A 21,359-nucleotide genomic window follows, 5' to 3' on the forward strand; every position below is an offset into this window, starting at 1 on the left:
TTATTTCTACGCAATATCAGAGCACGAGAAAGACAAGCGAATAATTACATTTTGAAGTAGCTCTTCTTTTGGCACGTAAGGGAAAAATTATCAAAATTATCAAAAATAGCTGGTCAACTAGACTATTTCTATCATACTTCAGCTACCAAACCTCTTGTAACTCATATTATGTCTTCACAACCACAACCAATGTACGAGAATTATATGTATAAGTTTCAATATATAATTTCAATTTATATACAAGTTTTGAAATAACTCTCCAATTGTTTAAAAATACTTTATTTTATTTAATTACACGTTACTTAACTTAATTATTAATTAAAGCAATATTTTCATTGGTTGTATTCAATAGGTAGGTACCTTCTTTATTATATTATTGTTTCCTTCTTACAAACGTAAAATAGCACGACGACAATTTTTTTTAAGGATTTTTGTTTTATTACGCCTAAGAAGAATAACCTCTTGCGTGCGTACGTACTAGTTGACAAACTTTATTTTTAACTTCAACTGTTGGAGTGTTTAACAAACTAAGTCCAAAAAGCGCAGGCGCAGCGTTGTTTTGTGAACGATGCTTCGTTGCCCCGTTATTGGGGAGATTCACAGGCTAGGGCCTAGGCCTAAACCTACAAACCTGCACTTCTCGGCCGATGATCAATCTCACACGATGCTTCGTTACTCGGCTAGTCCCTATACGCAACGTTCGGAGCGCAGACTGTAACTCAGTCCATATCAGTCTCAAAGGGAAAAACGAAACCCTCATACGATCACTCCGTCCGACAGACAGACCGTCCGTCTGTCTGTCTGTCAAGACCCTTATATCTCGGGAACACGTGGAGATATCGAGTTGAAATTAACGACTTCTAAGTTAACGGAATAAAAAGATACGGCCATTTATGCTAAAAAAAAAAGCTGTATTTCGACACACTCAAGGAATCTAAATTTCTAGGCTATTTTCCGTTGACCAAGAGCTATGCAATTTGGCAAGTAATGCCGTCCTAAACTACAATTATATACATGGAAAAATCTGAAAACTATAATTTATCTTATATCTTTAAACGAGCAATATATATATATATATAATCTGAATTTCGGAAACGGCTCCAACGATTTCCATAAAATTAAGTATGCAGGGGATTTCGGGGGTGATAAATCGATCTAGCTAGGTTTTATCCATGTTTGAATGAGAAACAGCTACAATAACATTAGAATACAAAGGTAAATTTCGCCACTATATACAAGACTATTATAGCTCAGATGAGACATTGGGTGATCCGGAAAGCAGAAGACCCCGGTTCGAATCCAGATGTCCTATTAGTTTTTTTTTTGTTGAAGTTTTGTACATTCTTAAAAATCCGAGCAAGGCTCGGTCGTCCGGATATTTTGTAATTAAATCATAAATAAATTGTTCAGAAACCTCGGTGTTTTAACGTCAATTATTAGGAAGATTCACAAACTAAATCCCAACCGTGCAATCCATACTTCATTTCCGTTCTATTTGTGAACAATTTGTTTGTTGCCCGGTGTTCAAATTTTACTACCATCCTGAATATACTAAACTTAGAACTCCCAGCAAGCATCAAACTTGCAACGTTGCCTCAGAGGCAGAGCCGTATTCCTTTTTTAGGTGGAGGAGAAACGACTATAGGTACATACAATTCACCTAATGGTAAGTGATCATTACAGGCCTTACTCTCTTGTAACAACAGAGGAATCACAGGAGCGTTGCTGACCTTATAAAGCGCTGACGAAACGTACATATGAATTCAAAAATAAAATGTGCATGGTGGGCGAGGATCCATCAAGTGTCAACTGTATTACTAATACTACTCACAAAAATCGTCACCTTTTTGCCCTTAATAGTGATTTTTATTATTATAACATTAGAAATAAGGGATTGCTTCTGACTAATTCTAGTAGGCTTCATAAGATACATAATAGCTTTAAGGGTAAATGTATACACTTCTATAATAAAGTCCCAGCCACTGTTCAGGCATTATCTATAAATAAATTTAAATATTTTACAAAAAAAATGGCTCTGTCGGAAATCCTATTACTCCACTGCTAAATATCTAAATGATCGGACAGCCTGGGACTAGATTGTGATAATTTTATAGCGATAGAAATGACTGTACAATATTGTTGCACCACCTACTTTAACAAAACAAAACTTCACTAAAGGGAAACCCGTTTTCACCATTGAAGTAGAATGCAATTAAAACACATTGAACTAAGTTTACGCATTATTCATATTATGACGTGTATTTATATTTAACAGTTTTGATTTTGTTCATACTTGAAGCAGTAATGTGTAAACATTATTGTTTCCGTCCGAAGGGTGCCGTAGCTAGTAAATTACTAGGCAAATGATACTTAACATCTTTTTTTGCGCCCATTCTTCTCAGGCCTGAGGTATTCATTTTGGAATGGGTGGTAGTTTTTTGACTTTCAATAAATCATTTCACATCCTATTTTGAATAAAAATATTTGAATTTGAATATGTCACAAGGTGGCGAGCACAATTGTAGTGCCGCTCAGATTTTTAGGGTTTTTGAAGAATCCTGAGCGGCACTGCATTTCAATTTGCATGGCGTATCAATTACCATCAGTTGAACGTTCTGCTCGTCTCGTCCCTTATTTTCAACAAAAAAAAAAACTTATCGATGACAGTTTTGACAGGTATTCGATTGGTGGAATCGCTTTGTGTTTTAATCGTGATCAAGACTCGAATTTGATCTCGTTTAAGTAAAACTGGGTTTTATAGAACTCAGTTTGCAGTGTCATTGGTCAAATCGGGGCTTAATACTTAAATAGAGACATATTAAATAAAACAACTTTATCATCTAACTCTCAAAGAGTTTTAATAGAATAGTATTTGTTCTTTGAACTGGGAAAATATTAGTCATCTCATAAACGCACCATCCTTTAAATACACATTTAAAATCTAGAAGCATTTAACTATTTAAAATATTAATTTTAAATCTCCATTTTATAAATAAGTACATAAATTGGGTTATATCTAAGATTTCCCAGTAGACATTCAATAAAATATATTCGCGTTATTTTTTATAATAAAATCTTTTACTATTACAAAAGTAGTAAGTATATTATATGAAGAAGCCAAAAGGTTACTCAACTTCGAATCATAGTACAATTATTATTGAATTATGTTTCATAAAAATATGCATTTATAACACAGAAGTTAGTATGTATTTTTTCAAAATATAATTACTGAATATTTTTTTTGTCACATGTAGTGAGTGATACTGAAAGTTTCTACTAAAAGCCGCATGTATACAAAGAAATATTAAATCAATAACGTTACAATTTAGTTTTGAAAATGGAAGTCAATCATTATAATATAACTTATAATCTCCGAACTTTAGGATGGGGTTAAGCGGCCATTTTGTTTCATCAACAAACAAGATGGCGGCTCAAATAGAACATACTGCGAACGTCATGCAAACTTTAGATAAGGTACGGTCTTTGTTCGAACTCGATCGCAGTTCTTTGTGACCGATTTCAAGTGAGTGTACGTATAGGTCGGATTGGATACCTAAAGTAAATACCCAAGTCATGTTTTGTTAGAACTATAAGTCAGAAGTTTAAATTAATAACTGCAAGGTATAGGTTTTTTGAACAACAATAATATTAAAAGTGTAATTCACCTTAGTTATCATAAACAAGAAACTTTCAGTACCTTAATACGCTTTGAGAAATGAAGTTGAGCTTGAGCAAGTGTGAGCGCGCCCTTATGACATAGACCTACATACCAAAATAGTCTAGTATGTAGATTAAGTCTTATGTACCTATTGTACTCCACACTTATAGTACCTACAAACCAAAGACCATTACAGTAGCGTTTGTAGGTTTGTTATTTTGGCTTTTAAATACGTATCCTTTTATAGAAACATCCGCTTAGGAACGAACCCTATATATATTTTATCAATTATTTTCAGGAGAGGATTTTTTTTTGCAAATGATGATTGAACTTTATTTATATAGTAATAAGTAATAAGTCAATATTGTCAATATATTAAATAAAAGTAGGTACATAATATTTTACAAGTACCTACCGTTTACCATCTTCAGATATTTACGACCATTGTATCAATGTTTCGGAAAGTACCAATAATAATGTAATATTTAAAATATATTTTTTATAGCATTGAATTATTTATTGCTTAAATAATCAAATTATTCATTAATGACAATCAGAATGGCCAATTCTTAAATTTATACAATGTTAGGATTAAGGTACAGCATAGAAAATATTATGACATATATTTAAAGCTCTCCAAATATGATATCTCTCTCCAAAAAATAAATGAAAATTAATTCCAATTAATTGATATTCGTCTACGCCTACATGAAAATTTATTGCTTTATTATCGCCTTTTGAGCATTCATTTACAATTTTAACATGCATAGTTTTATCCATTTATATTAACAATATATAAATTGATTTCTAATAGATCAAACGCAACATGGAATTTACATGGAATAATCAATAAAATATAATTAAACTTAATTACTAATTAAGTTATAATATAGATATAAAATAACGTTAGAAATACCTATAATAAAATTAAGGACGCACGCACTGGGCTCCTGCTCGTTTTGTTTAAAATTGATAATAAATCTCTTACAACCTAACTTGTACTCGAAACAACTACATACCTACCGTATAATAAAAATCAAAGTCTAAGCAAACACAGATTACTAATTTATAATGTCAATGTCATTTGGTTTTCTTGGATAAACTTTTGCGCGGCAATATAATCCTATTTTTGACATTCAATAACAGGTCTCTCAAAATTTGTACATTCAGTAAGGATGAAATAATTAAACATTAAATCTATAGATAATAAAACATTAATTAAAATTCTAAGATTTGGTACGCAGAATGTCAAACTAGTTATAAATCTGTTTAATCTGTTAAAAATTTATCACGAGTTTTAAAGGTACAATGTTATGATATTATGTGGAGTTAAAACATGGCAATAAGTACATAATACTAATTAAAATTCTACTTAAAAATCTACAATCACAACAATAGCGAGAGACGCCCTACCACTCTCTGTCATTAAAATTAAAAGAAAAATAATTGTAAGTGGATCATACAGGAAATAGTTAAACAAAACTCAGTGTAAATTCTAACGTTGATACGAATATACTTTAAATACTCTTTGGCAAATCCAAAAAGTGCCTATATACTCTTTGGATCTTATCTAAAAGGACAAATCGTAAAATAAAACTGGCTGATAATATTATATTCTTCTATTTGAGATATTAGAAATAGTTATGACAGATTTTCCAGAAAATTCAAATTGTGATTAGTTTCCTAGTTTCAGACAACGACAATATACTTTAAATATACCAATAATAATGTCAAAATATACTCTACTTTTATTTTTACTACTTTAAATGATAGTTTCACTATTTAAGTAGTAGATAAATAGTTATATTTATTAACATACAATCCAATAGAGTTCTAAATAGAAGCAATATAATGATTCTATTATTACTTTAATGAGACACTGATGTATCTAGAATTAACTTTTCATGCATAACAAAGTTCCCCAGTCCAATTTTAGTTTACTAGAAATTGTGCTTGTACTGTACTGTGCAATATTAATTTAGTAAAAAAAGCAGAATTGCAAGTCATCACACTATAGGAAAGTCATATAAATGTTATAAGGAGGACTCAGAAAATATGGAGTTTTATGAACCTAGATTTAACTACTAGTTCACAAATATATATATATATATATATATATATATATATATATATATATATATATATATATATATAGACATATCCATCATGTCATCACAATAAAAGGGAATATATATTTAATAATATATTTGTATAATAAACATTTGATCAAATTATAGAAACGAAGTATTATTCAATTATTTGAAAAAAAAAATATTTGCCTAGTCTCCAAAAATAGATTTTATATTAAAATAAATCGAAAGCGATTTGTGTGCTACTTATTTTTGTAAAAGAGCTGCAATTAAATTGTTGAAAACATTATTAACACTTCCGAGTCGTCCGTTATTATAACCACTTTTGCCATAAATGTCACGTATACGTTACGGTATACGGTGACTTGTTATAATACTAATGTACTATATGACTTGCATTGAGACATTATGTACTGCGTACAAGAGAAGTTGTCGTAAGCAAAAGTCATAAAAAAAAATTTTATTCGCTGCAGGCTGCAGCGCTAGAAAGCGCTTTATACAATATAAATGTCATAAGCATGATTAAAGTACTAGCGCTCATTTAAACTTTGTCATTTCATTGTTAATTGTCGTCGCGATTTATTTGGGTGTGATATAATGATAAACAAAAAGATGTCACTTCTGGACTTGTGTGTTTCGAGAGTTAATAAAGCAGTATTGTAGTATACAGCGTTATATGCGTGTTATTTATACGAATGCGTAACACAGACTAATTGAGTTGACTACAGTTAGCCATACCTCGTGTTAGAAACAGTAAATATGAGACGTCTTCTCTATGTATGCAGTACATAAGACCTCCTTATTATATTGCAAGTAATGAATAAGTAAAAGTGAAACGTTTTCTAGAAGATAAGACCAGTAACATCAACAATTATATATCTAAATCACTCTTTAATACAATAGTAATAGACAAAGACAATTAAAAGATATAGAAGAAGTTTACTTTCTGGCAAGTGTGGTAATATCTCCGGTAGATCGTAACGTGTATGGCGATAGCTTTATAATATAATAATACTGATGGATGCGGTGACTACGCCGATCAAAGCTGCAAAGCCATAAACATTCCGATCTCAACAGAATACAACCATGATACCAATTGTTAAAAATTCGAAATCATACTAGAATAACAAATCAGATTTTGCTGCACTCAAGGGATATCTACAAAAAGTGGTATTAAAATATGGCACATTTTTATGTAAGAAAATTATTAAGAACTAATGTTAGGAACTTAATTCGTATATAAAATTAAGTTAATTTCGTGCGCATGTAATACATTTTTCCATTCGAATATTTTCAGCAATTGGTTTCAAGTTTGCACAATTTTTTTTTCTTAAAATAGTTAATAATAGAAGTTTTACATCGACGACTACACACCGATTACTACAATCCTGGTATACCTCATTCCTAAAATATCACACTATTCCGTCAAATTCATTCCAAAAATATAATCCAGGAGCTTTCAATATCACATTCAGGCGTTCAGAGGTGGTAAGGGTTTCTCAGGCGTGATTCTTTCATCTGCGGCAAAAAGCCTGTCCAGTTCTTCATCCTCATAGAAGACGACAAAGTGTTCGGGCTTTGCTACGGCTTCAAATATTGAACATACAGACGGCTTGACGTTGTAGAAGTAAAGTGGTTGCTGCCTTGCGTGGAAATCTGCTGTTAGCTGCTCAATGCTTTTAGCTGCTGTATAGTCTGCGCTATAAATGTGTGTGCACTCAATGACAACTGGAACGGAATTTCCAGTAGCGCATTTGGTGACAAGCCTGCGTACGTAGTCCACAGAGGGAAACATGAGGCAACGGTCTGGTGTAATCATCAAGTATTCTATTCCATGTTCGGTCTGAAAGAAAACATATTTAATTAGAAGATTATCTCTTCTGAAAAGAAGGCCTTTCGCGTTCTTATATATAATAAAGCAGTAATGAAAACGAGCCAACGACAATACATATGGCTCAACGATGTAATCCACACGACCCCATTCGATTTCTCGACTTATTTTGTTATTAGTAATTGCTATTTTACTTTGAAATTTAACGGGAAAAGGGTGCGGGGAGTTCAGTTTTTATTAGCCGCCGACGTCATAGTGAAGTGTGCAAATTTTTTTTTCCGATGTTTTACCAAATATTTGAAATATTTGGTAAGTTGCTATATTTATGATAGATTATGACTATATTTCCAAGACGTTAGCATAATTATAAAAGCGTGATATATAGTTTTTGTGGATATAAATTCGATTTGAAATAGCGTCCATTCAAATTTAATAAGGAGTTTGAAGCGTCGTTTCTTTTGTCTGCTTTATATTGTTTATTTATTTTGGAAAACGTTGAAATATGTGTTACTATGCTTGAAAAATTATCGTTAAATATATTTCAGTAGTTATTTTGTCCAAATATAGCATAGTTACATTTTATATCATACACAGCCGATCTCGCACTTTTATAGTCCATCAAGGCCAAGGGATTCTTCTTAGGTTTTATTGGAATGAATATCTCATCTTATAGCCTGTTTCGATAGCTTTCAAATACATTCACAGAACTTATTTAATTGCTCAGTAATCAACGGAATTGAAACTCAGAGGGGTTGGATCGTGAAGGGTTAAATATAGGTATAGAACGTCACTGGCAATAAACAATAACTCTGTCTCTGAGAGATACTTTGTTAAACTAAAACAAATCTAAGAGTTAACTGGCTGGATCACTTGGCGTTGCGTAGAGACGTCGCTTCATTGTGTGTCTTCTACCGCATTTATCACGGGAAGTGTTCCGAAAAGCTGTTTTACCTGATTCCTGCCGCCGAATTCCACCTTCGCACGACACGCCACAAGTTAGGATTTCATCCCCACCATCTGGATGTGTGGCGGTCCTCCACAGTGCGGTTTTCAAGGAGCTTTCTCCCTCGTACTACAAAGCTGTGGAATGAGCTTCCTTGTGCGGTGTTTCCGGGACGATACGACATGGGTACCTTCAAAAAAAGAGCGTACACCTTCCTTAAAGGCCGGCAACGCTCTTGTGATTCCTCTGGTGTTGCAAGAGAATGTGGGTGGCGGTGATCACTTAACACCAGGTGACCCGTACGCTCGTTTGTCCTCCTATTCCATAAAAAAAAAATAACTGGCAGTCATAGAAGAAATAGAGTTTATTCTTACCTTCAGCGTCTCAACAGAAAACTTAGGCCGCGCAGCGTGATACAAGATGAAGACGATATTAACAACCACTCCTGTCAGAATTCCCATCTCGATTGGTAGGGTCAAGCAGAGCACGAACGTGGTTAATCCGGGAATCAGGTCCAGTTCTAAGATAAAAAACACCGGTTAGCACAACATTGTTAGTAACAGTTCAGAGAATACACATCGGGGAATGTATAAACGAGACTAAAATACAATTTATACCTGACAGGTAATACCTGGCAGATGTACCTAAAACAATTGTATGCGAAGTGGTCGACTGGGGTAGTATTGTTGCTATATCTATTTCATGTAGTTCCAGAGTTGATAAAATTTATTAAATTTTAATTTTAAAAGGAATTTCAAATTGAGAACTCGATCTCGATCTCCAAATTCGATTTAAGCAATTATTTTTATATTTACTATATTTTTTTTAGTTAGGAGTTAGAGCTCAGTCATGTACTAGTAGATTGTTGTCATAATGTAGACTACATACATACTCTCCAGCAAAATAGCTATTTGTGTGGAATAAACCTCCAGCTTCTATGTCTGTTTCACATATACCTACTGTCTGTATGTGCCTAGTTTATTAAAGAAGTCCTAGCAATAAAAACTTCGTACCGACTTGTCTAGATGCATTTACCAAATTTAAGTATGTAGAATTCTTTTTAATGTTTTTACCAGCTGGTTGTGATGTATAATGTTGTGTAGTAGGTATTATGAGTATGTAGTAACTTGTACATGATTTTTTGTATAATACGTTTACTTTTCAGACTAAATTAAATATTTTTATTTGTATTTTTTATATTTTACGGATGTCCAATATCCATGTTTTGTAGAGTTCCGTCACGTGCACCTCTTGCCTGTTTTTCCCCTCGCATATAAGAAAAAATCTTGATAAAGCTCTTTAACTTAACAAAATAAGATAAAAAAGGGCATTTAAAGACTAGTTACTAGTAAAATAATTAAACGAAAAACTAAATTATATCTTGAGATGATTCAAAACGATGAAGCCCATAGCAATTGTCAGACAGATCATACATTAGGTTACACTAACGATTTTGCGAGGTTGCCCGAGAATTCTAATAGATGTCGCAGCAACGTCGCGCAGCAACTATAGTTCGGGCAAAAAATAGATTCGACAGTAAGACTACTTTTATTTGTTTTGAATTTAAGTTAAAATGAAGGAATTGATAGTGTTGATTGAAACGGATCATGATTTTTGACTTGTTGACTATTAGATGTTTTATTAGATGTAAGTCCTACAAAATAGTATTATTATAACCTAGTTTAAGTTCTGTGGATTTTGTGATGTTTTAAATAAATAAATAAATAAATTTATCGATACACTCATGATCATCAATTATAAAAGGCATAAAAGGCATTTATTTTCTCAAAACTTATTCCTTTACAATTATTTTTGATGTCTTTTCTAATAACTACTAGATACTACTACCGCTTCGGAAACAAATGGCGCTCTGAGAGAGAAGCAGCGGCGCAAGAAACTCTCCCAGCATTATTTTTTTGCGCTCTTTTAAATAAAAATAAACACTATTGTACTTTCATTGCTATTGCTATAATAATCATAATCTAGTCCCAGGCTGTCCGATCACTTAGAGCTGTGGAGTAATAGGATTTACGACAGAGCCATTTTTTATAAAACATTTAAATTTATTTATAGATAATGTAATGTGTAAACTAGTGAAGTAACTGGGCAAATGAGACTTAACCTCTTATGTCTCATAGTGACGAACGCAATTGTAATGCCGCTCAGAATGTTTGGGTTTTTCAAGAATCATGAGCGGCACTGCATTGTAATAGTTAGGGGCGTATCAATTACCATCAGCTGAACGTCCTGTTCGTCTTGTCCCTTATTTTCATAAAAAAAATTGTTTTATTATAACGAGTGTCACTGAAAATGGTTTCAGTTCAGAATTTAAATCTCTCTCATAATATATATATATATATATATATATATATATATATAGCCAATATAACTTACTCTTAGCTCGCCACATGGGTCTGACGACGTCGTATTCCACCATGAACAGAATGGCGGAGATAATCACCGCCGCCAGTGCCGCTTTTGGAATAAATTCGAAATACTGTGTGAAAAACTGTAGCGCCAATATCACCATTGCACCTGAAATTTTGATTATCTGGGTTATATATATTCTTATAGTGTTATGTAGATACATAGGGACGTAAGTGAATTTGCTAGAAACTGTCATAACCATAATGTTAACACCAGGAACGAACATAAACCTATTATGCCTACTACTCGGCTAAGTCGAGTTTGTACGTCTTTGTGGGGCGATGTTTGTGCTTCTACAACAAGATCCCAGGATATGTTCAAAACAAATGTAATATGTAATTCAAAGGAATTCTTAAAAGACGTTTAATGTGGTAAGGTTATTATAACATAAAATTACTTTCTTAATGATTCCACAGATTGAGAATGGAGCGACTGCCGTTAGGCTAATTAAATTATACATTTGATTTTACCGAAATTTTATTTAAAAATAATGATGCCCGCTGACTTGCTTGTGGGGCAATGTATACGCTTTTACAACAAGATCCCAGAAAATTTTCAAAACAAAAGTATTTCGATAGTCAAAAGAATAAACCTTTTACTACTTAACTACATATTTGACGTTTTATCTCTTCAGATGAAGAACTCCAGAAATAAATAGGCTACCGTCAAATATCCTTAGCAACAAATGTAATGGTTTTACTATGTAGTAAGTGTTAAATACCTAAGACTGATTGAATTATATGCACAATCCTCGAACAATTATTACCATAAAATTAATGCAAATAGCTAAGCACGTGATCTGAGAGAATGTTGCGATTTTAACAGAGTTAAGTTTAATTCAACGCTGACACAGATTTCGTACATTACTGCAGAATAATTTATGATTTTGCGACAAATAAAAATGCAGTAATTAATATTGTAGCTCATTTTTGAATTGAAAACTTCTTGGTAGGGGAAAATCTTATGGTTTCGCGTCACCAACATGCTCATGGCTGGCGCACGTGATAAATATATAATTAATAAAATTTATATAAACATGTATTCAATGTGTATATACTGTGCATTGTTAAAGTTGTGTTTTTGTTTGAATAATATATTATTGAAAATAAGTTTTAAAAATAAATTAAAATGAAGAATTTTATTGTTTTTAAGCATTATTAAATTTGAAATTTTAATAAGTAGATTCTAAAAGTTCTAAGCTTTCACTTCTGTCGGCAGTCTCAACTACTGCCATTTTTTTTTGTAAAGGTAACTGGTATCAATGAAATCAGTATAATATATACAGACGGATCCAAAAGTACATTTGGTACTGAGGTCGGTGTCTTCTCGAATGGCTTAAATATCAAAATATCAACACTATAGACAAAATAATCTTAACACAATCTTTCAGGCAGAGTATGTTGATTTTACTAGTGTGGCACAGACCGAGATATCAAAGGCGATATAGAGGGTATCTTAGACAGTCTGCCTAAAATTGAAATAATTCTGTAATGTCAGAATTCTATTTAATATATTGCGTATAAGAACAGAATAACACTAGTAGATCAAACGACACAGCAGGCCATATCTCATGAATAAATTAAAACAAGACTGCCCAAAGAAGCCCCCAATGTAGAAACAGAAAAGGATACAGAAAAACAAAGAATGCAGTTCTGGTGGCATCGAAAACGTTTGTCCACAAATTTGTCAGAATACACAGGGACATTGTGGGTATTTTAAACGGGCGTAATCGTCCTAACAAGCATCTTTACAATAGGTATGACAGACAGCCCTTTATGCAGACAATGCATAGAGACAGATGGAACGCCACAGCACTCGCTTACAAAGTGCAGGAGCGTGGCCAAACAACTCCGCTGATCGCCTTTGGATATCTGCAGTAGTGTAAAAGGCCTGTTTGGAATAATCAAGAGGTTAAATGCGTTAACACACCAGTCAATCTAAATTAACTAAAACTTGTTGTGTTTGCATAATAAAAGAATACTATTTTGATTTCCTCCTAATAAATCTACCACTAAGGAATGAAACATTTAAGAATAAAGAAAGAAATTATTAAAGAAAAAAAACCTCGTCAATAAACTCACCAGTATAAAGTCCACTAAAAGTAGTCTTGACTCCAGATCCATTTGACACGACGGATCTCGCCAAAGATCCACCGCCAGGATAGGCTTGCATGAAAGAGTTGCCAAGATTCACAAATCCCAGTGCGATCATCTCTTGCGTTGCATCAATAGTTTTCCCATCAGAAAACGCCTTGCAGATAGCAATATCTTCAAGCAACACGATGAGAGGGATAACCAGTATACCAGAACCGAGTTCCGATACCATGTCCACGAAATCAGCAGTGGAGTTGTCTCCCCGAACATAGCTGAACGGTGGCAGTTGAGGGTTTGGTACTCCGGATGGTATGGCACCTATAAAATATTAAACTTAGGTTAAAATTTATTTAGATAATATACAATATACAGGCAAGAACAAAAATATGCTGATGATTAGTTGCGTAAAAATAAAACCATACATGAGAAAATGATTTGCAAAGAGAAACAGTTTGATAATTGTTAATAATAAATACTTAATTATGAGTAAATAAATACTCTTATAAAACAAAGTGATAATTAATTAGATATTTCTATTTGTTTAATATCGAATTTTAGCGTGCATGGCGAATGTAGTCGAAAAAAAAACTTAAATATGATCGTGATCACACTTTAGACAATATATACTAACCACCCGGTACGCTTTCAGCTGCGGAAAGCATAAAAAAGTCAATAATTATTATCACGAATGCATCAAGTAAATAAAGAGAAACTGGCTGCTACTTACCCATGAGTCGGAAAGGTGAAGCCCCACTCGAAGATATGAACCAAAATCCTAGGAATCCCGTGAACACCACAACAATAGCATTTCGACAAGTACCCAAAAGCCACATGGATTTTGTCAAAACCTTCTGTCTTGTATTGGGCCCCTCTGGTGATTCCGTACCCAGTTTGATCATCCCGATTTTCTGAAATAAAATGTCCATTTATTTATAATCTGTTCGCTTTCCCAATTAAAAATTTCGCTATGTTTCAAGATTGAAATCTTACCCTCATAGAAAGCAATAAAGCAATGCAGGAAAATCCAAGAATAGGGTCCCAGAGGGAAGCATTAGGTATATTCTTGAAGACAGAAATCCATTGTTGAAGAAACGTGGTCCCGGTAACTTGGATAGCAAAAAGATCTTTGACTTGCGATGTTGCGATCATCAATGCAACTGCTGATGTAAATCCAGAAGAGACTGGACCGGAGACAAAGTTAATTAGGAAACCAAGGCCCAGAACTCCCATAAGTAATTCGACGAGTCCGCATAAGAATGTAAGTAATATGGCCTTTTCCACGACTCCTCCAGCAACTTGCCAGGTCAGTAATGATGCAATGGCAGTGGGGCCTGCAGGAACAGCTCGGCATCCTCCGAGGATGATGTAGATGAAACATCCCAAAAAGGAACCGTAGAGTCCATACTGAGGAGGCAACCCAGCGATGTTCGAATAGGCTAGCGACTGAGGTATAACCGTCAACCCAACTGTTATGCCAGCAATGAGATCACCAATTGCTTTTTCGGTGTTGTATCTGTAAAGAAAAACATGTATGTTTATGGTCAATGAATTAAATAACTTTATTGATGCGTATCTATCGTTACCTTGGACGAATCTTAACGTAATTTTCACTAAGTCAAAAGAAGTCCTATACCTTTCCCTTGCAAATTCAAGCAAGGGCCGATGGCTTACAATATTTTCATAAGTTTGGTCTTATATTCTAACATATAACACGCATACTATATAAGAAGAAATATTATTAGTTACTTTCTTGATACGGATTTGACTTAAAAACTTCACAGAAACACTGGAGCTTCAATGGCTATATTAATACTATATTATAAGCACCTATTGTGGACATTGTTTGTTGACACTAATAAATAGTAAAAAAATAAAAAAATAGTTTGACTGTCCTCTTTCAACCTATCCCTGCTATCTTGACTAGATCATCGGTTCATCTTGCCAACCAGCTTTACGTCTACCATTCGCCATTCGAGTACTTTACTGCCCCAACGGCCAACTGTCCTTCAAGTTATGTGCCATGCCCACTGCCTTTTTTAGTTTTACAATCATTCGGGCAATGTCGGTCACTTTGGATCTTCTCATTCTGATTCGGTCTCGCAGGAAAACTCCGAGCATGTTCCCATTGCCCTCTGAGCGACCATGAGATTTCTCATAAGGCCAATAGTCAGCGACCCACTCATTAACACTTGACTTAAAATCACTTCACATAGGATCATTATTGTAAAAACTTACTGTGGCAGCCAAGCTGTTACTGGCAATCTTTTGTGCAGAGTTTTCCGGTTGAGACGACGTTTTATCAATGCACGCCATCCCTCGCTTGAGTCCTTATCCGACACTGAAAATATATTTCAACTATTATTAATCGTACAAGATAAAATAAAATAATTTTAAGATAAAATCGTTAAATCAATTATCAATTAAAAAGTTTTGATTTGAAACTATTGCCAAGTATCAAGATATAGGTACTCAAATTCCAGAAAAATTCAATATGGAAGCCATGATAATTTCATAATGTAATTCAATAATTTTGGAAACTTTAATAATTGAGGTAGAAGTGGGAGATCTAGCGTACATGGGAATGATTTGATGCTACTTTTAAGCTACTTACCTTGTTTTATGAATTATTTTTATATGGATGCTTAAAGTCGTATATTTTTGTAATATTTTTTTCAAATGACCGTAAAGCATGCAACCGCTCGATTTACTGTTCTGTAACCCGTGTAATACTACAAATAGGTATTTTTTGAGGAAAATTGAATCTATATCTGCCATTTAAAAAAAGAGTATTTATATATAGAAAGAGTGCGTCATATTACAATTCTAATGAGCCAACAACACGGCCAGAATCCACGGTTCTATTAAGATGTTCGGAAGCCACTTTTTGGTAGAGGTAGGGGCAGAAAAGTCCCTTAATGGCAAACCACGTACTGGAAGACGCAGTGTTGGTAGACTACCCAGTGGACCAATAATCGCCGGAATATGTTGGATGTAGGCAGCGCAAGACCGATCGTTGTGGAGATCTCTATGGGAGGCTTTTGTACAACAGTGGACATCTTTCAGCTGAAGTAATGACTTCAATTTTATATAAATGTGGTACAAAGATTATTGTAAACTGCGTTATTATGTTATGTACTTATCATAAGTGGACATAAACTAGAACAGTTTAAGTATGTAGTTGAAAAGAAAATAACATTAATTACATGTAACATGCAATATTGTACACAGTTTGATATGGCTATCATAAACATTGTTCGCAATTGAACTGTTTATCGTCTCTAGGGCTGCCAATAAGGAAGAAGTTGCGTTTAAATTATGATTTCAGGGCGGATAAAGAGTACATTGTAATAAAAAAACTATATTATATATATATATATATATATATATGTATTTTATTTTTATAAGTGACTGTACATAACGAAAGGCATTAATTAAACACGTGTGTTCATGATCACTACTTTAAATAAAACAGTTTTAAAGAATGAAAACGCGTGTAATTGTAACTGTGTTAGAATTACACATTAGATTTTTGCGTAAAATTTATATTTTTGTATAATAGTATATATTTAAGTTACCCCGACGTTTCAAGACCTTTCCAGATCTCGTTTTCGGAGTGAATGCAGATGAAATGCATCAAGATAGTATTTATCATGGGTGTCATTATGAAGTTTAGGGAATTTATTGACTCTAAGGTGGTACAAGATTGTAGCCGTCATCTGTCAATCTATCAATGACGCACGTTTCATACAATCGAGTGAATTGCTTTTTTCTTAGATTTTCGCTAGGCTGATTTTAACAGATAAGATTTTGTTCTAATAAAACAGTCTATTTTTATGGTGGTCATAATATGCGGTTCTTGAACGCATCATGGGGATTTATGATATTTGTGTATATATATTTTTTATAAACAATTTTTTCCTGCAACAACTTGCAACTGTCCCATTATATTTTAATTTGACCAATTGTGGCTTCGTTCAGAAACGCCCGAGTTTTATGGTTTAGAATACCACCAACGAGTATACATATTATTTTTTTGTTATTTTATTTGTTTTATGTTAATGAGTATGTATATATTTATATGTATTTAGAATTTAGCACACTTTTACTGAAATATAAGTAATACCCTTCTTTTATGGAAGAGGACATCAAACGAGCGTATGGGACCAGTATACCAGTGAACACTGGTGTTAAGGGATCACCGACGCCTACATTCTCTTCCAATACCAGAGGAATCTCAGGAGCGTTGCCGCGGTGAAAGGTATACGCGTTTTAGAGTACGGTTGTCAACCCTAATCATCTCCGACCTTCATCTCTTGTCTGTTTATTGACATGTTATTAAAAGAACAATATACCATCAGCCATTGACGATTCATTGTACATTTTTAATGATAAACACTTTGGCTGGGTACGTAGTAGGTACCTTTTTTGTATGGAAGAGGCTTTTGCTAGACTAATTGCTAGTGTAGTTCTTCGAAAATGAACAAAGAATGTATCTACGGAAAGGGAGTACTTTATTGGGCAATTAAATTTTTTTTTTTAAATTATAACTCGTCATAATCAATACGTCATCGGATACTTGTAATACCCATGGAACTCTGTGTAAACTGTTTTACAGGACTTTGTATTATTTTAAGAAGAAACTGTATGTTTATAAATAAAATAAAATAAAACTAACACTGAGATCCACGTAGACGAAGTTGCGGGGAAAATCAACCTACAGTTAAAAGTTCCGGGGAAAATCTACCTTCAGTTAAAATTGTTAACTTAAGGCTATGCTAAGGTTGATATTATAGAGCGTAGAGACTAGACTTTACTTACGTACTTAGACTTTGCTATGGCTTTACTTACGTAAAACTTAGTTGAGTGTGATACGCGAACTTGACATTTGCATTGGGATGTCTTAGCTTAAGCTCAGTATAATTTCAGATGATGACTACAAAAACTAAATCAAACATTATGCTAAGATAACACTCAGCTGAGTTTTAAGTTGATTCCAGCGGCCGGATTCTACCACCGGACATTACGTCAAAATAATAAATTCCACCCGCCATACTGACGCCTGGCATTCTGCAACCGCGCGTTTTGCAAGAAATTTCTTGCCTCGGACAGCCATTTTGTAGAATAAATTTCGAGCTGCAGTTTTCCCGAACTGATGATACTTTTTTTTTATTTATTATTTACATATATCTACTTACATTTATTTACTCGCCAAACGTAACGTTTATCGGCGAGATGCGCTCATTAATTTTACAAATAACCTACTAATAAACTAATGGTATACAAACAAAACATAAAATGGTTCTAAAATTAAAGCATGTAAGCTACGTATAACTATATTATTATGATTTATTATATTTCTATACTTATTACCTAATATTATCTAATAATACATTTTTAAGCTTTTTCTTAAGTAATCCAATGTTTATCTTGGGGGTCTGTCTTAATATGTCTTTATTATTAAATAAAAAGGGTACCATATATCTGTCTGTACGTTTACCGCAATAAATACGACTTAGGGACTTCGAACAAAGAACATACTCCCACCTTAAAGGCCGGCAACGCATCTCTTGACACCTGTTGTTGCGGATGTTCATGGGCGGTTGCCTCTCCACTCCCCACCCCGTGAGCCTCTTGCCTGCTTGCCCCCTCTTATAAATAAATAAGTGAGTACAGTCTGAGAAAAAACAGAGTATGGTCTATAAAAGATCTTAGCTTAAACGCCAGCGATCTTGATTGAGAAGGTCACTCCTCGCGATCGCACAACGAACTCTCGCAATACACAAATTTATTTTAATCCTAATATCTTAATTACATTTTCGATGTGGATTTTATAATATTACGGTGATAAAAATATGTTACTTTTTTTAACAGGGGGCAAAAGGATAAAATCTCACGTGATGGGGAAGAGAGTTGAGGCAAGCGCACATTGATATCCGCAATATCAGTCAAGAGATGCGTTGCCGGCCTTTGAGGTAGGAGTATGCTCTTTTCTTGAAGGACCCTAAGTCATATCGGTTCGTGAAAACTCTTAGTTCATAATCTATTTTTGCCAGTGTAATGCGTTTCTTTTTTTGTGATTTGGGTTTACCAACCATTTTGTGCTGGAAACTTAAAAGCGAACGATTTCGCGTTGTTTTTCCACGGATCATTAGCGTGTCTACCTGTGACAGTGGTCAGCAATTCACTGCCGCCCATCTCCCTCTCAATTTTTCTCCATTGTAATAAAAGGCATAAAAGGCATAAAAGGCATTTATTTTCTCAAAATTGATTCCTTTAGAATTCTTTTTGATGTCATTTCTTATACTACTAGATACTACTACCGCTTCGGAAACAAATGGCGCTCTGAGAGAGAAGAAGCGGCGCAAGAAACTCTCCCAGCATTCTTTTTTTTGCGCTCTTTTCAATAAAAATATACAATATTGTACAGTTGCTATAAAATAATCACAATCTAGTCCCAGGCTGTCCGATCATTTAGATATTCAGCAGTGGAGTAATAGGATTTACGACAGAGCCATTTTTTTATAAAACATTTAAATTTATTTATAGATAATGCCTGTACAGTGGCTGGGACTTTATTGTAGAAGTGTATACATTTACCCTTAAAGCTATTATGTATCTTATGAAGCCTAATAATCCACCTCTATTTATTAAATACAATATGAATTAAAGCCATATACTAAAACTTTGAAACTTTAATTATGATTTGGATTGTAAAAGTTTAATAAATATTTATCCAATGGTTTTTGCTTTAATGCATAAAACAAATAAATCGAATTACATTATATTTTGATAATAAATTAAGATATTTATATATCATATTGTTTAGGAACTAATCTTGTTAAACATTTTATTCAAAACATACGGACTAGCCGATACGTTGTAATGTTGGATTTTAAATCTTACATCTCTACTTTAAACCCCTTATTTATAATATTCTCCTAACTTAAACATTGCTAATTCTCACTCTATCCTCTTCTATTGACCTAAGTCAGAATGAAAAATAACACTCTGTAGCTGTTTTAAGTTAGCGGATCATTAGGCATAAGGGGGTAAGTGTTTAATACTAAGAAATTCTACTGGAAGAAACAAAACGTAAAAATAATTTTCTTTTCGATCTTAGAATTTCAAGCATCACATAGGCCCTACCCGGTTACATAATCTGACTTAGATGACGTCACATCATCGCTTTGTTGCGGTGTGCAAAACAAGCATCACTAGGATATTATTACTAATAAATGAAACGCTTTTTTTCAGTATTTTAGATTGATGTAAAAGTGTTGTGTTGTGATCATTAAAAATCAATGAAACAATCTGGGTTAACTAAAAAAATACATTTTTCTGGCAGTACTATTATACGTACGTACTTATGTACCACAAAGAACAACAGAAACTACAGAACTATTTACAACAAAAGTCAAAACGTAACAATGCAAACTTCAAAAACAAAGCAGTGATAACACGAAAATATCACGACATGTATCTAATTGTAATGAACCTGTAACACCGTACACAGCAGGACGAGCGCGAGGGGGTGAAAGAGAAACGGAAGAGGCTTCACTTTCCAGCAAGGTCCAGAGGAAATGTGGCTGATAAATTGCGTTTATAACTATGTTTTGTTGATGAGCTACTTACATATATAATCGTTGCTGGCGTTCTTATCATCGGGTGGTGGTAGGGAACCAGAAGACGCGTTGTGCTTTCTCCGAGGAATCATTCTGCAGACAACAATTTTAAGAATTAAAATACAATTTAATATTCGCTACCGGAAGACGCAGTGTTGGTAGGCCAAGATGGACCGATGATCTGGTCAAGATCGACGGAGCACCACAATTTGGACCGATGATATCTGGTCAAGAGAACACGTTGGATGAGGGCAGCGCAGGACCGATAGTCATTGCGATCTTTGGTGAGGTTTCTGTCCAGCAGTGGACATCTTCCGGCTGATATGAAGATGATGAAGTAAATACATCAACTTCATTTTATTAACAGGGGAAGGCGCCTCTGTCGTAGCACCATCACAACATATTAAGTAAGGTTTGAAAACCGAATGGTGGCTCGATGATTCTGTTGCCAGAAACTCTGGTTAATGTTTTTAACATTAAAGTTATTATATTTTTTATAATCGCTAATAAAATGATCGCGAAATACCTTTATTTATTTACGGTGTGTGTGTCTTGATGCATATTGTAGGTTCTCAGTAATTATTGTTTTTACGTATTAATTTACAAGATCTTATATATCCATAGTTAAAGTCCAATGCTATCTGTCGATAGGTTTTTGAAATGTAAGTAAGCGTACAAGGATAGATTTGACAACC

At 33.8% G+C, this 21,359-nt stretch overlaps 1 protein-coding gene across 4 annotated transcripts in view; it reads right to left on the reverse strand.

Moving 5' to 3' along the window:
* Positions 1 to 2,832: 2,832 nt before the first annotated feature.
* The window catches only part of LOC126978610 (sodium-independent sulfate anion transporter), a 60,124-nt gene continuing 41,597 nt past the window's right edge, over positions 2,833 to 21,359 (reverse strand). For 3 of the 4 annotated variants that reach the window (XM_050827581.1, XM_050827582.1, XM_050827579.1), the window contains 9 exons: positions 20,675 to 20,757; positions 15,278 to 15,380; positions 14,033 to 14,555; positions 13,770 to 13,950; positions 13,674 to 13,691; positions 13,031 to 13,360; positions 10,917 to 11,057; positions 8,897 to 9,042; positions 2,833 to 7,591 (listed from right to left, as the gene is read on the reverse strand). In XM_050827581.1, the coding sequence (XP_050683538.1) occupies positions 7,220 to 7,591; positions 8,897 to 9,042; positions 10,917 to 11,057; positions 13,031 to 13,360; positions 13,674 to 13,691; positions 13,770 to 13,950; positions 14,033 to 14,555; positions 15,278 to 15,380; positions 20,675 to 20,756 (1,896 nt within the window). In that variant the 5' untranslated portion in view covers position 20,757 and the 3' untranslated portion in view covers positions 2,833 to 7,219. The remainder of the gene's footprint in view (positions 7,592 to 8,896; positions 9,043 to 10,916; positions 11,058 to 13,030; positions 13,361 to 13,673; positions 13,692 to 13,769; positions 13,951 to 14,032; positions 14,556 to 15,277; positions 15,381 to 20,674; positions 20,758 to 21,359) is intronic. The other variant, XM_050827580.1, reaches the window with a different exon arrangement.

The sequence above is a fragment of the Leptidea sinapis genome, chromosome Z (assembly GCF_905404315.1).
Source record: "Leptidea sinapis chromosome Z, ilLepSina1.1, whole genome shotgun sequence".
Classification (NCBI taxonomy): domain Eukaryota; kingdom Metazoa; phylum Arthropoda; class Insecta; order Lepidoptera; family Pieridae; genus Leptidea; species Leptidea sinapis.